At 36.0% G+C, this 21,234-nt stretch overlaps 1 protein-coding gene across 3 annotated transcripts in view; it reads right to left on the reverse strand.

Annotated features, from left to right (window-relative positions):
- Positions 1-3,548: 3,548 nt before the first annotated feature.
- The window catches only part of CCDC91 (coiled-coil domain containing 91), a 385,980-nt gene continuing 368,294 nt past the window's right edge, over positions 3,549-21,234 (reverse strand). For all 3 annotated transcript variants that reach the window (XM_032645518.1, XM_032645520.1, XM_032645519.1), the window contains exon 13: positions 3,549-4,657. In XM_032645518.1, coding sequence (XP_032501409.1) covers positions 4,547-4,657 — 111 coding nt within the window. In that variant the 3' untranslated portion in view covers positions 3,549-4,546. The remainder of the gene's footprint in view (positions 4,658-21,234) is intronic.

Here is a 21,234-nt window from a genome sequence, read left to right on the forward strand (position 1 = left end):
TATTAATTATAAATGGCAATTAACACAAACTATTATTTAACTCCACACATACTGCATAGGAAAAGTCTAGTGTGCAGTGCCTAGGGTGGGAGGAAGTAGAATTTAAAGGGGATCAGCTTGTTGAGAATGGATGGTTCTGGGAAAAGAAAACAGAAAACTAGGTGAGAGCAAAGAAAATTTTACCAGCTCTTTTCCTTCTATTTATATAGACCAATGATTGATGCCCAAGGAGCCCCTGCATTATGGCAGATTCGGTGTATGGAACTGTGTTTATTTTTCAATGAAATAAAGGGAACATTTTTAGTTTTGTCTGGCTTAAAAAAATTCTGGCAGTCACATCTGGGAGTTTTCATATATTGCTTCTGCCCACTTACTATGATGATGGTGGTGATGCCCACGAGTAAGTGGCCTGTGGATTCAGAACACGTTGGCTTTTTATTTTTTTTTAATTGATGAAGATTTACTGAAAAGCAACATAGTTTGTTTGGAACCTTCCAGAAACGGCATCTTCATAAAAAGCAAATAATCCCTGAATATCTTCACATAGAGCTGGGAGGGTGGTGGTGTTCTTGGACAGTTTGTTGCTGTAGCTGTTACCATTGTTCTTAAATGATTATGTTTCTTAGTGTGCACTGGTTTTCAGTGTCTAAGATGAATACTGTACCATCTCCAAGGTAAATCTCTCCCAACAGCCTAAAATTTGTTTCTGTTTTATAATTTTGAGAATGCCAACACATAACTTCCAAAATCAAACAATATTTTTTCATCAAAGGCACACCTGAATTTTATCAATTAATTACTATTTAATCTCATCAGAGATAAATTTTTGACAAAAGTTATATTTTCAGTGAGATCACTTGAATCCAATTCCCAACCTAAGAACCATTAATTTATTTTGGCTTTCTGCTTCCTGTTGGTAGTCTTCAGAGACACAGTAGAGTTGTTTACTGGTATGTAAACAGCAGACTAGGGGATAAGTGCTTGGATTCAATAACTCTCGTTTTTTTCTCTTGGAGTTTCATACATGTTTTCCAGGTTATTTTTTTTTTTTTTTTCTTATTCAGGATTTATTATGCAAAGACTATTTTTTTAAATTCAGTGAATGAATAATTCTTTTGTTTTTTTATCATTCTTTAAAGCATACATAGCATTTCCTGATTCCAGTCAGTTTAACTATCAGAATAAAAATACCTGACTCAATGCAGAATAATATCAAGCATAGGGACGTTGTTCTGGTTTTGATTTCAAAGCAATCACTGAGTAAGGCTCCACTGAACTGCAACATGAATCAGCATTTAGTGAGGCTGGGTTTAAACGTCTACTCCAGATTCTGAATGACAGAGAACTTCTAAATCAGGCACTGTTTGTTCATAGTTTTAGGTCTCTGCGATTTACTTGGCTTTATTAGACAATAGGGGCTTTGGTTCAGTTATATTTTTAACATTCCTTAAAAATAAAGCAAAGAGTATTCCCATTTTGGATGAGGATTAGTATGGTGGAGGAAATGAAGAATTTACAAGCGCTGGGTATCCAGGGACTATGCACTGGGCTCTGTGCTGGATTGCCTCGGTTAATACGTTTTTGGTTGCATGTAATAGAAACTGGCTCTGGCTGGCTTAAGGGAAAAAAGTATTCTTCCAACTGGCATATTGGAAGAATATTTGGGTAGCTCCAAGAATCCAAGAGTCAGGGAAGGCAGCGATCAGGGGACTTCTGACCTCAGAAGCAGAGTTCATGTCTGGCCCCCTAGGGTAAAATAGTTGAAGTATCTCAGCACATGACTCTTCACAGGAGGCCAATGTGGTCTTCACCTGTGGATTAGCCCGTCAACGTTAGAGGGGCAGAATAATATTGTTTGGCCAGTTGTTTGTGGGCAACTGCACCTGTATTTTGTAGGCAGTTCCCAGAGAAAGGGGGCCTTTTGTGAACTGGTGGCCACACCAGTGAGGCCTACTCTATGGGGCATTTTACAAGGTTAATTTTCACAAAAAGCCTATAAAAATCACTATTTTCACCTCACAAATGAGAAAGCAGAGACTCAAATTGGTTAGGCAACTTGTCCAATGTTTTACAGTTAGAATGTGGCAGGGCTAGAATTCCAATTAGGCGTATAAGAGGCGGCTAGCCTCCTTCTTTAAAGATGAAAATAATCTGATGACTACATGGGATAAAAATTTCCGGATAATTTCTTATGGAGAGACTACTGGGTATCTCCAGGGTACTAGAAAGAGTAAAACTGTCTGTTGAAAGCTCTGGGGTTGAAGCCCAACTCTACCTGGTCATCAAGGGCAATTAAACATCAAATATTCACTAACATTGAATCTCCTTCACAAGGTTATTTTAACTTCACAGGGGTGTTGAGCTAACATGTGAAAATAGTTGGCTCAAAGCAGATACTCATTTTTTTTTTTTTTTGAGGAAATAACTATTCTAATAATGAACTCTCAAGCATGTTACTAAAATTAGTCACAGTTTGACAGTGGCTTTGTCATTCTAAAAACAGAATTCCTCTCTTACCCTTAGTCTTTCAGAATGGTGCCTTATTCACCTAAACATAAAGGTAGAAAATGCTATATAAAGAGAGTTAAGGAAACCATACAATAGGAGGGGGAAGTTTTAGATACAAAACATTTGACTACTTTGACACTTTGGGCTCACATTTCAGGGAAAAACTCTTATCTTTGGGCACAGCACAATGCTCAATCATCTAATTCTCTTAGTGAATGCTACCTGAGATGGTTTATGTCCTTGTGATAACCAGGACAAAAACAGAATACAGTTCTAAATGTGGAAATCTATAACTTGAACATCACCGAAATAGATTATTAGCTAATTCAGTTTGGAAGGATTAATGTATCAAATAGTTTTATGTTCAGATGATTATTCTCAGTTATCTTTAAGGATAACTCCATGGGAAAAAAGTATTTTAGCAATATAAGAATTTATTGTGCATGGTGGGTGTTCCTCAAATATTCACAGACTGATCAGTGTCAATCTGTTCCAAATTACTTCAGACCACAATTACTCTATGTCAATAGCATAGACTAATGTAACCCCAAACGGAAGAAGAAAAAATCATTCTGTGCTGGTAGGGGTAGAAAGAGAGGTGTAGATTATTATATACTCTTGATATTTCTACAGCTTTCTGGATCTTAGTTTCAGTGACCTGTTATGCTTCATTTTCATCTAAATCATATCTGAGTAACTTGTAAAATATCCTATCATTTAAAATTTGATGACAAAGAGTCAACTGATTTTAAATGTGACCATAACATTATGTTATTGGCTTGTTCCTGAATTAAAAGCCCTTTTCCCCCTTTTAAACTATGCTGCATTTCAAGTCAGTGGCCTGCTTGCTTTAATTTCTTATTTAAATTTGTAAGAGAAACCTAAGTAGTCATTAACATTTAAAGATTCTTGATAAGTATTATTATAATATTTAGGGGAAGGTATAAATTAAAAACATCATCATCCATGGGTGTAGAAGTTTGAGTAAGAAAAACTTTTTAAAATTTTTTAAAAAGTATTAAAAAATAATAATAACCAAATAAGATGTGAAGCTCTTTTTTATTACACTGAGAAATTCCCAGAAAAGTACAAAGCCTATGAAAGTAGGAGCATTTCAGAAAACAAGACAGAATATTTGCATACATTTGTAATGATATTTTAGTTTTGATGTTTAAAAAAAAAAAAACAACTCATGATTTCACATTGAAGCACACTGCTCATGACTTAAGTACCTTCTGAAGTACTGGGAAAGTATTTCACATCTCTTATGTTTGAACCTGAATCCCCATAAATGGCTAAGTTATATTCTCTTTCTAGAGATTAAGTTCATGGTATGATTCATAAGAAAAATGATTTTATTGATTCACAGTGACTTTGAAGAAAAGAAATAAGAAATAAGCACATTACACACATATATTCCTTTAAATGGTACATCAGATCAAAGTTGAATTAATTTAATAATCTTTAGTGTTGTTAATTGTTACCAATGAAAATACATAGATCCCACTACAGAAAAGAGGTTTGGTAATATCAGAATGATTCTCTGTCATATCAGTGTTTTACATCTAAGTTACATAGATAAATAGGTGATGTTGAAAACCATGCTGTTTCTAGCCTCAAAATCAAATAAATGTATGATGACATCCTAGAATCTTATCAAGTCATTGTGAAACAATAAGTAAAAAATATTTACTATTTTTGCCAAATACAATGTTAACAGGGCACCAGAGGCTATAAAGTTTACTTAGTTTAACTTTTAATCTGGTAATTTTCAATGGTTTTGGGGTCACATCATACTTTTTGTTGCTGTTACTACTACTGCTAATAAAATAATAGTAAAATGTAAAGGAGAAAACAAAAGAAAATAAATTAGATCTCTTGTAGTTCTTCTAAATACTGTTTTGGTTTATCCTTGAAGTGGAAATCAATTTTCCAAGGTTTGGAAAGAAAACAAAAGCATCTTTATAATTCACAGCATGTATTTTAGAGGTCTAATGATTTATCCATTGCCAGTGTGGGTTAGGTTGTCACGTTCTCTTTATTCAATGTCAACTGGTTCCGTAGCTATTAAAGCACTTAACTGTTTCTGAGCACAAGAGAGGAACAGTTCCAAACTGGACAGGCTTCTTTGGCGGATGACTTGATCAAGCTGTTGATTTTTTTTAAAGAGAGAGAGAGAAAGAGAAAAAGAATATACTTAGTTGAGGGCTAAAGAATGTTACAGAAGCCCACTAGAGAAACCTTTTCAGATGATGATTTAGAAAATCAAATAGTGCTTTAAACTCAGAGACAGTGCAGTCACTGTTTCTGGCCTATCATCTAAGCTGAGATGATAATCATTACAATTTTATAATTGATGTTGGTATTCAGTTATTGGAGAAATACCATAAATCTGATCAGAGTGATTTCAGATAATATAAAAGAGTATATAAAAATACCAGTTCTTAATGAATATACAGACTAGAAATCCACAAATATCATAAAAAATATAACAGATGCACAAAACAGAAGAAAAACATGTTATAGAAAAACAGCATAATTACTCCATGCATAGAGTTTAACTGGGACAAAGGACAGGTAAGGATATAAACAATTTCCTGAAATTAGAGAAAGTTCTTGGGAAAGGTTTATTTTAAGAAACATGTGATACTGTTGAAACAAATTTGACTTGGTTTTCCTGTTGAGTTATAGATTTTTTATTAGGATTGTTTTAGTGTATCAATAACAAATACAGTGAACAAAACCATAGAGGCTTAGTAATAAAAGTCATACAACAAAGAACTTTCTGGATGGTAAGGATTATTGGATACATCAAAAAAGGGTTTCTAACTCTTCTGCCCTAAAAAATTGCTCATTGTGTAAAAATAACCAACGACAACACATTACCTACAGGTTATAGAATGGAGGAACTCAAAAGAAAACCAAATAAATTCCATTTCATGATACACACCTGTCATATTTATGTAAAAGTTGACTATTCCTCCTACATGCTCCCCTCAACATAAAAGAAAAAAGACAAATCCAAACAAGAATTCTCTATTAAATTACACATCCATAATCCATTGAATTCAAAATGACTGAAAAAATGAAAGATTAAAATTTTGAAGTATCCTAAGAATTAATCAAAAAACAATATATTATATTTAGCAAAATCCTCATGTAAAAAGATTGAAAACTACTAAGACTCCCTTCAATTCTAATATTTTGGGATTTTAATGTACATAAAGAAGTAAGATTCCTGTTTATCCTTTTTTCACATGGGTTTTTTTTTTTCTCTTCCTCTCTCAGATGATACCTTTAGGTGAATATATACCTTCTGCTTACAAGTCTCTATCAAATAAGACAGTTCATCACAAGATAAACCCCAGGTAAGCAGAGAGTTGTCTGTCTTGCTGACTATCGTACCCCAGCATCTAGAAGAGGGTCTGGCCACATGTTCGACATTCAATAAATATTTGCTGAGATTGACTGAATCAATAAATACTTAACCCGAATAGAGCAAGGCAATCTACTAGGAAATGATAGACGCACTTTTAATTCTAAAAGTAAAAACATGCTTAACCTAATTTAAAAGCTATGTAGGAGACTAAAGTTGAATTTTTTAATGTTTCATTTTAATACACATAAAACAGATTGAAATCTAATTATTTGCGGTTTTATAAAATTATTTCGCACTTGGTCCAAATTCAAATAGTACAGAAGGGTACACCAACACCTTGGTCCAGTCCATTCCTAATGGTTTCTGTCTACTTTGGGTATTTTCAAGCGTTTAAAGATAGGTTTTTAAAAAATATTTGGTCAAGATCTTGTAATTGTTAACTATGGCAGGGTTCACATAATCACTTTCTTCCACTGTCATTACTGGAAATTTTTCCTATTTCATTTTCAAGAAACTGCTTGACTGCATTCCATGATTTATTTAGCCACCTTCCCATTGATAGACATGTAAGTTTATTCCAATTTTGTCTTGTTTATGAAGCAACAAGGAAATTTACAACCTGAGTGCACTCCCTTCAGAAGTTGTCCAAGGGTTTCTCTTGGACAGATTCTAATACATGGAATTTCTACATCATAAGATTTGCATATTTTATTTTATTTATTTTTTAGATGCAAAAATAATAATGATATAATTGCGGTTGAACATAAGTTAGTATGTTCACATGGGCGCTGTAGGAAGAATAGACTAGGAGAGGAGCAAGACAAAAAGCAGAGGTTCAATAAACAAGGCTGTCAGTAAATATGTGAAGAATAAATGAAATTAATGAAAAAATATCTCACTAAGATAAAAAGTAAAATTTCTGACACTTCTAAGTAATTGACATAAAAATATTAGTCAATGGACTGATTAGACACATACTTCTCTCTTAGATACCAAAGTATTTGTAATTCATTTTTACTGCCTGTGCAGTTGTTGTTTTCAGTGTTCCAGAATCCACAGAGTAATCCGCAACATTCTAGATGGGGAAAGCCAGCCTTTTGATTAGACAGACACCTAGCCAGTCACCCCTCTTCATCCATTCATGCCCAGTGCTTCTTTTAATTATTTATTTCATTTTTTATTGAATGAAAGATTCTTTAAATTCTATAGTGCTTTATAATTTCAAAGTTTCACACAGATGATTTCATATAATCCCTTTTTTAGTTCTACCCCTACATTGTCCCTCCCCCCTTCTCTCTCTTCAATGGTAACCACTATTTTGTTTTCTATATCTGTGAGTCTGCTTCTTTTTTGTTTTATTCACTAGTTTATTTTTTAGATTCCACATATAAGTGATATCATACAATACTTGTCTTTCATTGTCTGATTTATTTCATTTAGCATAATGCCCTCCAAGTCCATCCATGTTATTGCAAATGGCAAAATTTAATTCATTTTTATGGCCGAGCAATACTCCATTGTGTGTGTGTGTGTGTATATATATATAGATATATATCTATATCTATATATATATACACACACATACCACATCTTCTCTATCCATCACCTGTTGATGGACACTTAGGTTGCTTCCATACCTTGGCAATTGTAAATAGTGCTGCAATGAACATTGGGGTACATGTATCTTTCTGAATTAGTGTTTTTGTTTTTGTGGTTATATACCCACCTGTGGAATTGCTGGGTCATATGGTAGTTCTATTTTTAGTTTTCTGAGAAACCTCCATATTGTTTTCCACAGCGGCTGCACCGATTTGCATTCCCACCAACAGTGTAGGAGGGTTAACTTTCTCCACATCCTCGCCAACATTTTTAAGTTCTGTTCTTTCTGATGACAGCCATTCTGACAGGTGTGAGGTGATACCTCATTGTGGTTTCAATTTGCATTTCCCTGATCATTAGCGATGTCGAGCATCTTTTCATGTGCCTGTTGGCCATCTGCATTTCCTCTTTGGAAAAATGTCTATTCAGTTCTTCTGCCCATTTTTTAATTGGGTTGTCTGTAAGGACTTGCATATTTTAAACTGTGATAGTTATTACTAAATTGCTTTCCAGAGTGAGAGTACCAATTTATCAGTCCCATCTGTAGTGTATGGGAGGGCCAGTTTTCCCTGTTTTCTTTTTAAACAGTTGCATAGTTTTCCATTGTATATTTATAATTTTATATAATGGATTATTTTATTACTTATTTAAAAATTATTCTATTGATAGACATTTGAATTGTTCCTTATCTTTTGCTATTATAATCAATGCTGTAATGAACACCTATCAACACAGACCTCTGTATACCTATGCTAGCATATCTTATAGAAACTGCTTGAGCCAAAAAATATGTCATCTGCAATGCTACTTCTGTCATAAATCAGGTTTCCACATATGCATGAATCTGTCTTCAGGCTCCCTACTCTAACTCCATAGACAATTCACCTATTCCTATGCAAATATAATGCTGTCTTAATTATTACAACTGTATAATAAATGTTAATATATCACACATTACCTACCATATTACCAACCATACCATCAAATATTTCAGAAAAATATAAATTAATAAACACTTGTAATAAAATTGAATTTAAAAAGGAAACAATCAGACTACAGACAGTTCAGTACCCTTTTTCTCATAAAATGCAAAAACCAAGCAAAATTTAAAAGTATATTATTTTGAGTTACATCAATAGGCAATATAACTTTTCTTTTTAAGGCCAAGGATATTATGCAATCAAAACTGAGGATAGGGCTTCCCTGGTGGTGCAGTGGTTAAGAATTCACCTGCCAGTGCAGGGGACATGGGTTCAAGCCCTGGTCCAGGAGGATCCCACATGCTGCGGAGCAAGTAGGCCTGTGCACCACAACTACTGAGCCTGTGCTCTAGAGTCCGGGAGCCACAACTACTAAAGCTCGCGCGCCTAGAGTCCTTGCTCCACAACAAGAGAAGCCATGGCAACCATGAGAAGCCATGAGAAGCCCGCACAACCGCAATGTAAAGTATTGCCCCCCCCGCCCCACTCCCTCCAAGGCGCGAAGAAACAAAGACCCAATGCAGCCAAAAATAAATAATAAATTAATAAATAAATTTATTAAAAAACACACAACAGGATAGTTGTATTTGGAAGATGGAATCAGGATGAAATATGTTGATTCATTTTGGAGGTGGCTTCATGGGGGGTTGTTTTACTATTATGGTTCATAACATGCATATATATATATATATATATATATATACACATACATTAGATATAATAATTCAAAGTCTTTTAGAAGCCACATCCCAAACAATCAGGAATTCAATTAAAAACAAAACTGATTTAATATCTTAGAATTTATGAATGTTAGATAGAGGAGAAACTTCTTTTGATAGCGTATAGCACAAACTCATAATTGCACAAACTAGCAATCAACCTGCGATTGTTGTTAAGTAACAATCCTCTGGATTATGCGTCAGAAAGAATATCCTGTAATTTCTTAAAAAGCAAGGATATGTACAAGGACAAAAAAGTTTGAGAGATTTCAATTTAAACATACCAAGCACTTCCCTTCTCTTGTTTGTGTTAAAGGTCACCCTGGAACTAGAAACCATAGATGATGGATGTACTGACTTTGGGTTTAGGTAGCTAAACTTCACATCTTTCGCCATGCCTCCCCAGAACTGTCTGAAGGCAAGAATCCACTAAATAAACAGGAGTTCAACACTTTAAGGGGCAACAAGGTGACTGATACTCTGTGAGGAAGAAGATAAACTGGGCCATTTCAGATCTAAGATTCCAATTTGGTGGGTGCTTTCTGGGCATGGTATGTAAGATCACGTCTATGAGGGGGACACTTGAGACCTTACTCTTATAGTTCAGGGACAATTCCTCTCTCTGAAACAAGTGCATCAAACTGATGTTCTCGGCGAATTCCTGAATTTCAACAGTTTCAGTTTTATTAGGCATGACCTTATTATCCTTTATTGAGGCAAGAAGAATTTTGGCAAAATATTCTTTTTGCACCCTTGAAGAGTGGGACTTAGTTCTGTTTTTGTGGCTTTCATCTCAAAGTGAATCAAAGATTTGTATTCTGTGACTTCACGCTGACAATGTTATATCCAGGGTAGCTGCAGCAAACACTGGCTGTAGGATTTACAATCTCTTCCTAACAGTGTAGCTCTAACTGCTTTGTTTTCCCTTCTATTTACTGTTGCTTCAGGTGCTGTTCAGCTCTTTCAGATACCTGAAAAAAAACCCCTGGAAATTCTGAGGCTTCTGAAACACACACCTGGGCTTTATAAAGCTTTTTCTCCCTCTTTGTCATCTCTTCAGTTTGCTAGCATACTGCTGAAAACCATTTAAAAGCATACATACTACTTATTAAAAGTTAATATTAAGCTTAGGGGGTAAAAAGAAGACACAACTTTCCAATAATTTCCTGTATTAGATTTACCTTTCCATTAGTATTTCATGCCATAGCAAAAGAAAAACAAAGCATCTCTAGACCTTAGCTTTTATTTCCTATCACCAAAACACAATATGATGCATGGTGAACTCATACTGGTCAAGAGAGCAAAATTCAAATTCAGCTACAGGAATAAAAAAAGGCTTATCTTAATGGGACTGTTAAGAACACTGTTTACATCCCAGAAAATCTGATACATTGTTTTTGAATATATATATGTATATAAAATATATGTATATATAATTAATATATATATTAAATACACAGTACTAATTGTGATTTCAATATCTTCTGGGCTTTCACCAATAAGATATACCAGAAGATGTGAAAATATTAGGCCTACCTTTATCACTGTTACTTTTCCAACCTGCCCTCCTACATATTTTAAACTTATGCTTAAAAAGAGATATCCAGCAAATCCACTGATAGAAAATTACTCATAAACATGTTTTATGTTTAGTAATATGTTTAATGGATCACATTTTCACATTCACTAACAAGCTCTTTCATGGGCATTGAAGAAAGGTCAAGTATGATGATCCGGAACTGTAATTACTCAGGCGGATTTCCCAGTAGATGTAATACCATTGGGTAAGAAGGACTATTTACACCTTCTGATAAGAAGTGAAATAGTTCTTCAGTTTTTATTGCAACGCTGCCCTTTTAACAGTGCTGCTCGGGTATGAATGCCTTTATTTTTCTGACTTTATATGCATCCCCCACACATACACACATATCCTCAAGCAGTTTCATTTACATGCTTGAGATTGAGCCAATCCATTGATTGATTGGTCAATCAGCTGACCAGTAACGAAGTTAAGACTGCCACTAGTAGTGCATTATTGCTCTGAGCCCCCAAAAAGTATACATATAGGACTTCCCCGGTGGTGCAGTGGTTAATAATCCGCCTGCCAATGCAGGGGACACGGGTTCAAGCCCTGGTCTGGGAAGATCCCACATGCCGCGGAGCAGCTAAGCCCGTGAGCCACAACTACTGAGCCTGCGCTCTAGAGCCCGTGAGCCACAACTACTGTAGCCCGCGCGCCTAGAGCCTGTGCTCCACCACAAGAGAAGCCACCACAATGAGAAGCCCGTACACGGCAAGGACAAGTAGCCCCCGCTCGCCACAACTAGAGAAAACCCGCACGCAGCAACGAAGACCAAACACAGCCAAAAATAAATAAACAAATTTATATTAAAAAAAAAAGTATACATATAGTGTGGCCTTGTCCGGAGTTTAGGAGTACTCATATATTCTTTCATTCACTCATTTATTCAATATATATTCAGTACCTACTATGTGCCAGGCACTGTTTCAGGCACTAGAGAAATACAGCGGTGAAGAAAACAATTCTCTGCTCTTATATACTTTACAGTTTACTTTAGTTTATATTTTAGTTTGAGGAGACAAATTAATATTCTTCAGGTAGAGATCAGTATTATAAAAAATAACGAAGTAGGGTAAAGGATTTGACAGGGACAGAGGGGACATCTTTTGGGTGGGAATGATTAGAGAAAACCAACCACGCAAAAGCATCAGGAAAGAAAGTTACAAGGCAGATGAAACCACAGGAGGAAAGTCCAAAATGTGGGCTCAGACTTGGCTTGAATAGGGACTGGCAATAAATAAAGAAGACAGGAGCAAAATGAGCAAGGTGAGGGGAGGACTGGTAGGAGAGAAGATCAGAGAAGTAGACAGTGGCCAGAGAGGGAAGGGCGCTATAGGTCATCGGAAGACTCTGGAGAGTTTTGAGCAAGGGTGTGACCATATTCTATGTCTGAAAAATATCACACTTGTAGGGAGTTCTCTGGTGGCCTCGTGGCTAGGACTCGGCACTCTCACTGCCACGGCCTGGGTTCAATCCCTGGTTGGGGCACTGAGATCCTGCAAGCCGTGCAGCACGGCCACAACAACAACGATGACAATCACACTTGTACTGGGGACAAGAGATTGTTGGGGGGCAAGAGCAGAAGAAAACCCAGTTAGGAGACTTTTGGTCTGGGGAAAATATAAAGTTAATCAGACTGTTGGCAGTAGAGGCTTAAACAGCAGGTCAGGTTTAAAATATATTTTTAGATAGGACCAACTTGAGCTGCTGATGGATTAGAAGTATGGATGAAAGGAAAAGAGAAGTAAAAGGTGATTCTTAGAATGATGGTGCCATTTATTGAGTTATGATGAACTGGAGGGAATTTCGGAAATGCAGGATAAAAAAGGTTTCTTTTATACTTTTATATAGCTTTTGGGCTAATAATAAGCATTGTGAATTGCCAAAATGGCTATAGCATAGGTAATGTTTCTCAAGCTTTTAAACCTTGGAATTGTGTGTGTGTGTGTAAAGCATTCTTTGGAAAATACACCACAACTCAATTTTTCTTGAGAACTCCCCTAGACTAAAAACAAACTGTATATATAGGGAGAATATTATACTGGTTCAGTTTCCCCTTAATAAATAATCATGGAATTTTACTGGTAAGAGATTTTGAGACTGCTTAGTCTAACATCTACATTTTACAGTTGTGGAAAACTGATACACTGAGTTGTTAACAGACCAATTTCACAAACCTAATATGTCCTCCTACACATAAAAAATATACTTCTTCAAAATACATTTAAAAGTATTAGCCCGAGTTTATCTTTGCTTAATAAACCCTACTATGTATCAAGTACATTCTGTGCCCTCACAATTTGACAATGGACATTTGACAATGGACAGATAGGATTCATCCCTAGAGTACCAGCACTATGACCAGAAAGGTGCTGACAACCATTCTGGGTGAGATGATATAACTATCCTTTCTCTCAATGTAGCCATGAAGGAAGTAGATTATGAATCAGTTTTAAAACTTAACATGCATACATACTCATAATGGGCTGGTTCGTTTTATGAACAAACAATAAGGACTCACAGACTTGAAGATGATTGTTATTCTTGAGTGGTGATTCTTTTTATTGTGACATCTAAACATTTTTCCTTTAAATACCACCATCTTTACCTTTATCCTGTATCCTCAAATTCTGCATTTCAGCCTAAGAAAATTTAGACTTATCTGTAATATTACTGTAGCATTAATGGAAGTTCTATAGTATCTGTCTTATTACAGGTATACCAACCATAAAGAGTTTCTCTTTTAAAATAGTAATAAATACTCTTTTCTTTATATATGCAGAGAAGTAAATCTGACTGCAAGAGGGATGTATTGTATATAAAGCTGAAGTTGAGATAGAACATCCCCTCTCTGGGAATATAACTATGTCATTATTGTAAATCATGTTGGAAGAGACTTTGAACCAACTTGAGGATAATAGTGATATAAATACATGTTTAGAATGACTCTAACTCTAAAAGATTCAATATGATCAGGAGAGTGATTTGAACTAAGGCAGTGCCAGCTGCCTGGACCTGAACTTCTGAAAATGTAGACCTGACCTCTTTACCAAAACATTCACGGGCCATCACGTCCCATGAAGACTCTCACTCCGGAGTTCACATCTCCTACTCTCTTTGAGAAACTTTTTCAACTTTGAAATATATTTCAAGTCTATCTATTTAGTTAAAAAATATCAACATATAAATTAGTTGTGTAACTTTCCACCAAGCACAAGATGAATTACAGATGCTCTTTCAGAGTAAATGGAAAACGGGTATAAAGAGTCTTAAACCCCACTGGCTACAACTAAAGAACTGTGAGTTTTGCTTTGTTTTGTTTTTGTTTTAAGATGTCTTAGGGTAAGTCAATTCTCTGTTTTTGAATCATCTAAAATAAGTTCTACATATTTGGACAGTTCTGCCTTTTTATCCCAAACTACCATAGAATCCACTGGGAAATGGGAATACTCATTTTTGCTCTTCACTAAATCATCTGGGCAGCATAAACCAACATGTATTCCAGACTTAATGTGCAGGCATACCACCTTGGAATACAATCTTATTCGATCTTATAAGTTAAGCAACAGCAGTTGGCCAGAAAAGGATGCACTGTGGTAGTGAGTGAATGTAGACACTAGACTTTCTAGTATAAACTTCCATATGTGAGGTTTAATAAATTTGAAAAGAATATAATTCTGGTAACAACTGCTTTACTCCGAATTCAGACAATTTCCAAAACATTTTTAAAAACCACAGATTTAGGAAAATTTTAGAACGAAAGAAAAGGTAACTAAAATTGTATAGTAGAATAGTAATTGTACAGTAATCCCATCTTAGGGCTCTGATCCATAAGGTTGTATTTACCTATTAATAAGTTCCATATCCTACTTTCTAGAGTTCAATGGCAGGAATTTATCTCAAATAAAAAATGGATTGATTCTGGCAAGACAGACTGATTTTAATATGACATTCCACATAAAGTTTTTAATAAAATTTGTTACATGCTCCCAAACCATGAATAGCCTTGTTCTACATTTTTTTAAGACCTAGGTTAGTGCAAATATTGCAGTCTGTAGGATGGCCTTTTGTAAATTAAATAACATAAAAATCCCAAACAAATATTGTTAAGTAACAAATTGTTCAAGTACAACAAACACAAACTCTTGTATTTTCATCAAGTTTTAAAGATTTTAGCAATTCTTTTGTGTCAATCCAAGGAACAATATCTGCCAATTACTCTCTGTAGGACTCTTTTGTTTTGATTTTCAGCAATTTAAATTTCACCTTATTTTGAAGTAGGAGAAAGAATTACATGACCTCTTGGGTTCTTGTCTTCCTGTGCTATCTTAAAATTCTCAGGTAACTGATATATTTTGCCTTTTATGTTTCAATGTACAAAAGCATGCAAAGAACTGTACACAAGGCTTATTTCTGAGCTCTCTGCACACATATATTGAAGTTGATTTACAGGGCAAAATTAACAGTCCTGGATGGAGTCTGACCTTCTCTTGTTTTGAGAACAGTGTTACTATTATTACCTGCTAGGCACAGGTGAATTTCCTTATTGTGTTGTATTAGTTACCAATTACTGTGTAACAAATCAACCCAAACATAGTGGTTTAAAACAAAAAACAACAAATATTTATGGTCTCCCCATTTTTGTGGGTCAGGAAACTGGGTGCAGCCTGAGTGCCTCTCACACATGGTCTCTACTGAGGGGTTACCATCAAGCTGTGGCTGGGTTGCAGTCAGCTCAAAGTCCAGCAGGGGAAGAAGCTGCTTCCAAGCTCACCGAGCGGCTGCTGACAGGCCTCAAAACATCCACTTCCAACAGAGCTCACGTGAACTTCTCCACAAGGGTGCCTAATCACACGATAGCTGACTCTCCCAAAGCAAGCAACCGAGACAGAATGAGAGCACGCCAAGAGAGCAAGACAGCGCCCAAGATAGAGGCCATGATCTTCCCAAAAGCCAACTTTGCTTCGCCCAGCCCAGGCTCAAGGTAAGGAAATTACGTAAGTGCAGGGCATCACTGGAAAACCTCTACTGTGCATTATCTCATCTTTATTCTCCTGAAACTCTGAATGAGGCCACCAAGGCTTAGAGATGTTATGACTTGCCCAAGTGGCAGGGCCAGGATTCAAATCCAGGTGTGTATCACACTAAGCTATTCTCTAAACCACAACAGTACAGTGTCTTCTCAGATAAGAACTTCAGGTATGGCTGGGGGCTTTGGCACAGTATCTGTTTTGCTATAAATATGTAGGGGTTTATTGCATTGTGTACACTTGTGCAGAAACTTGTCAAGATGCCAAAATCCCTCTAGATATCGTCTTTAAAACATGTAATTATCTTCTCTTCCTAAAAGGTAGGCCCAGGAAGGTTTCTGTTGTATTAACATACAAATGCTTCCCTGAAAATGCAACAGAAGCATTTAAAGAAAAACTGGCACATCGAATACATCACATATGCCTTAAAGAATCTGTAAACCTCAGTGGCTGTATATAAAAACAATTGATTACTTCTTTCTAGGTCCATAACGAAAGAAAGGGGAAATGTTCATAAAGGCACTGTGCAGGACAGACCTCACCTTGGGGTACCGCTGACGCTTTGAGAATCTGTGCTTATCTTCGTTTCCACTACTGAGAGAAGGGGCTATGTGCCCAAGGGTGTGCTGCTCTGCAGCTGGGATGCACACCTGATTCCCATTAGGAAATCCTCAGTATTCAAAATAGAACCAATGGAACAAAGAAACATTTAATCAAATGGAAGTTAGTGAGAATAGACTTTTTTCCTCTCATTTTAAATAGGGCTGCTCTTCTTCGTCATTCAGGATTTTACAGTGTGTACTTGATCACTGAAGCCTGGAAAAAACACAACACCATCTGTCTGGCACATTTTAAAACAGATTTATCCTACTGAGTGAACCAAGTGGGAAAGCACCTGTCAGTCCTCCTAAAATCCCAGCTGGATTGAGAAATGTAGGAAAACCCTAACCTTCCTTCTTGTAAGCAAGTAAAGGAGGTTTGGTTTAAATTAGGAAAGCTAAATTTGGATATTATTGCCTAAAAATGGTAATAGCACCTGCTCAAAGAGAAGATGCTGAAGAAATTTAACACTGGACACCTTCCAAACAGAAGATATGAGAAGTCAGGGATTATGGCAAAGCTTGAGAGTTCTTTCTCCAATATCCACTCTTCTTTCTTACCGATAAAATTATAGTTTAGTCCTAGGAAAAATGGGAACATCCTCCAGGTATCATTCCCTTATTGCTCCCAGGGGTAGCTAAAGAGACGTGAGTGCAAGTTGTTGGGGAGGAACTCCAAAACAGCTCCTTAAAGGTGGGACAGACGCCTGTCCCGAATTTTTTTCCCTTTTTGGTTCTTGCATCTTTCCTTTTTCCTCTATCACAAATGTGTTTACTGGAGCTCCAGCTGCCATTCTATAGTGCTAATCATGTAAGCCAGTGCTACAGATTAAAAAAGTACAAAGTCAGAAGGATCCTGAATCTTTTATGATTTTGTTAAGCTCCCGTAGCTTTAAACCTGCTTACCTCTGGACTTGCTTATGCCATTGTTATTTCTAGTTTCTGTTACTAGGAGGCAAATATAAATCCCAGTGCTAAAGGTACCAAGTTTACACTGTATGTGTCTACTAGTATAATAGAAACAAAAATTTACTTGAGGCTCAAAATGTTGTCAGTGAGACTGAAATTTCCACTGAATTGGAAATTTTAATTTGGGCACTGAAAAACAACTAATAGAATAAAATATCCTGTAATGGCTTAAGAGTATATGAATGGTAAAAAATAAAAATAAAATAATCATAATGATCACGTTATGCCCATCACCTGAACATATATGTATGCAAGTTGCATTGGCAAGTGCCTCTTTTATTTTTTTCCCCTGTTCTCTGCTAGAGTATTTCATCCACAAACTAGAAGAGTGAAAAACACCTAAAAATGTTAAAAAAAAAAAACATATAAAGGGGATGGATTTAGAACTACAGCAGTGAAATTTTGCCTAGGCAAGCAAGTTAACTTATAATATCTGGAAAGAAACATAAAGTTCCTAATCAATTTAAAAATTATGAATATTATGGATAAAATATGATAGTTTTGTCCCCAGGAAATTCCAAGCAATTTTAACTTTGGTAAGTAGACAGGACATTGTGGCATAAATATAAATATATATTTATATTGACTCTCTATCAGCTTCACACTCATTATTTGGTGTTCATTTTCCATTCACCATGAAATTTAATAATACATATATTTTAAGTTGTCACAAACCACTTCTGGAACAAAAACGTATTTAACAAATACTTCAAGAGAGAGTGAGTAGAACCAAAGACATTCTGATCTCAACTATACAGTTAGGGAGCTCAATAAAATAACAGCACTAACAGCTAACACCAAAAGTGAACTTTTTATGTGCCAAGTAATGTGCCAAGTAATGTAAGCACTCTACATGGGGTAACTCATTTAGTTCTCATAATAATCCTATGTAAAGTAGGGACTATTTTAATCTCCATTAAGCCAAGAAAGGTTAAAGTACTTGCCCAAGTTTATGAATCTAATAAATAGCAAAGCTCAGTTTTTTTTTTTTTTTGCGGTACGCGGGCCTCCCACTGTTTTGGCCTCTCCCGTTGCGGAGCACAGGCCCCGGACGCACAGGCTCAGCGGCCATGGCTCACGGGCCCAGCCACTCCACGGCACGTGGGATCCCCCCGGACCGGGGCACGAACCCGTGCCCCCTGCATCGGCAGGCGGACTCTCAACCGCTGCGCCACCAGGGAAGCCCCAAAGCTCAGTTTTAATCCAGGAAATCTGATTCAAAACCACACACTCCTAATCATATACTGTCCTTCTCTCACTACGATGAAAAGTATACCTATGCTATGCTACAATGTTAAAGTTAAAAGGCTTTCCCATAAAATGCGACAATCCAGTAATGGTATACAAATGAAAGCAAGAAAAGACCAAGAATCTTCTCTTCCTTCCTTTAAAAATCTGTAGGGAATTTGCAAAGCAGAATTGGTGGCATTTTGGGTAGAAATTTCATAAACTGATGGTATATAGCCCAGAGGCATTTGTAAGGCTGGTATAAAAGGTATTATATGACTTCTGTTTCTATTTCAATCATTTACTTTTCTTGTCAACTAAGTAACAATGATCTTCTGTATTTGCTTTTTTATACATACAAAATAAGCAAATGATTGTAAACTAGAATTCCTAAATAACCATCTCAATTAATAAAAATTCTCATCACCTATATTTATATATTTATATTTACAGGTGAGAAAGGTTCAGAAAAATATCTGGCAAAGTAACTTAAGTGTAACCCATCTTCACCAAGCATTACAAATGCACTGGAACTGGGAAGTAAGATTAATGAAGGTGGGGGGATAATTTTATTAAAAAAAAGTTATCCATAAGTGAACACTGCATTTGAGATACTCCTGAAATACCATATAAAGTAGCAACACAGTCCCAAGACATCTGCTCTTTCTCCACTACAGTGTACAGTCTGAGGATCCACTTAATTAAGGCAATACAGCCAATGCATTGAAACGTTTTCTTCTTGTGTTTTAAGGTGAACATATCCAGCCAATACACTGAAACTCTTTCTTCTTGTGTTTTAATGTAAACAAATGACATTATGCAAGGGAACAGAAGGATCAAGTAATCTAAATGGTGTGTGGTAAAACAAATGCAGACTATTATCATACAGAAATTCCATGAGTATGACCTATCCAAATGACTTACCACCTCATTTACTACATAGGTATCACTATGCTTGGATGAAAAATGATAGTTTTGCTGATGTATGCCCAGATTTCTCTAAATAAAAGACACGATGGAGTTCAAAGTCTTTAGGAAATGCCAATATAGTGACTCTGAATATAACCATATATATTAAAAATCTGTTAAATGTTAAGTATGATAAACTAAAAATCTAGTCATATTCTCTGAACAGAGGTTGGTTCTGTCTATTTTTCTTTGAAACTTTAGCAGTCAAAAGCTATATGGTATCAGAGGAAAGAAGCCGAGGGAATACTTCCTAACTCATTCTGTGAGGCAAGCATTACCCTAATACCAAAACCAAAGACATGAAGAGAAAACTACAGACATCTCTCATGAACGTAGATGAAAAAATCCTCGACAAAATGTTAGCAAATCAAACCCAAAAAAGTATAAAAAGAATTATATACAATGACCAAATGGGCTTTATCCCAAGTATGCAAGGCTAGTTCAACATTCAAACATTAATTATGGGGGCTTCCCTGGTGGCGCAGTTGTTGAGAATCTGCTTGCCAATGCAGGGGACATGGGTTCGAGCCCTGGTCTGGGAAGATCCCACATGCCGCAGAGCAACTGGGCCCGTGAGCCACAATTACTGAGCCTGCGTGTCTGCAGCCTGTGCTCTGCAACAAGAGAGGCCGCGATAGTGAGAGGCCCGTGCACCGCGATGAAGAGTGGCCCCCGCTTGCCACAACTAGAGAAAGCCCTCGCACGGAAACGAAGACCCAACACAGCCATAAATAAATAAATAAAGCAAACTGTCAACAAGTAAACACTATAAAAAGAATTAATTATGTAATCATCACATCAACAAGCTAAATAAGAAAAATCACATGATCATATCAAATAGATGCAGAAAATTGTGTGACAAAATCCAACACACACTTATGATAAAAACTCTCAGTAGACTAGGAAGGGTGGGAACTTTCTCAACTTAAAAGAGACTATCTACAAAAACCCTTGAGCTTACATCATACTTTAGGTGGTAAACTCAAAGCTTTCCCACTAAGATCAGGTACAAGGCAAGGATGTGCCCTCTTAGCCACTCCTTTCATTATCATACTAGAAGTCCTTGCTAATGCAGTAAGACAAGAAAAGGAAATAAAAGGTATACAGATTTGAAAGGAAGATATGAAACTGTCTTTGTTTTATGATAAAGATGGCATGATTGACTCTGTAGAAAATCTTACAGAATTGACAAAAATTCTTAGAACTAGTGAGCAATTATTGCAAGTTTGCAGGATACAAGGTTAATATACAAAAGTCAATTTCTTTCCTATATAATTATATAATAACTATATTTTATAATTATAATGTAATGTAATAATTATATTATTATATAATATAATAATGAACAAGTGGAATTTTAAATTAAACACACAATGAAATACTTAGGTATAGATGTTAACAAATATGTACAAGACCAATATGAGGATGACTATAAAACTGATGGATAAAAATCAAAGAACTAAATAGGATAGATACTGCATGTTCATGGATAAGCTCAATATTGTCAAGATGTCAGTTCTTTCTAACTCACTCTGTAGATTCAGTGCAATCCCAATCAAAATCCCAGCAAGTTATTTTGTGAATGTCAGTAAACTGATTCTAAAGTTTACATGGAGACACAAAAGACCCAAGAGAGCCAACTCAATATTGAAGGAGAAGAACAACATTGGAGG

This window comes from Phocoena sinus, chromosome 10, assembly GCF_008692025.1.
Source record: "Phocoena sinus isolate mPhoSin1 chromosome 10, mPhoSin1.pri, whole genome shotgun sequence".
In the NCBI taxonomy this organism is placed as follows: domain Eukaryota; kingdom Metazoa; phylum Chordata; class Mammalia; order Artiodactyla; family Phocoenidae; genus Phocoena; species Phocoena sinus.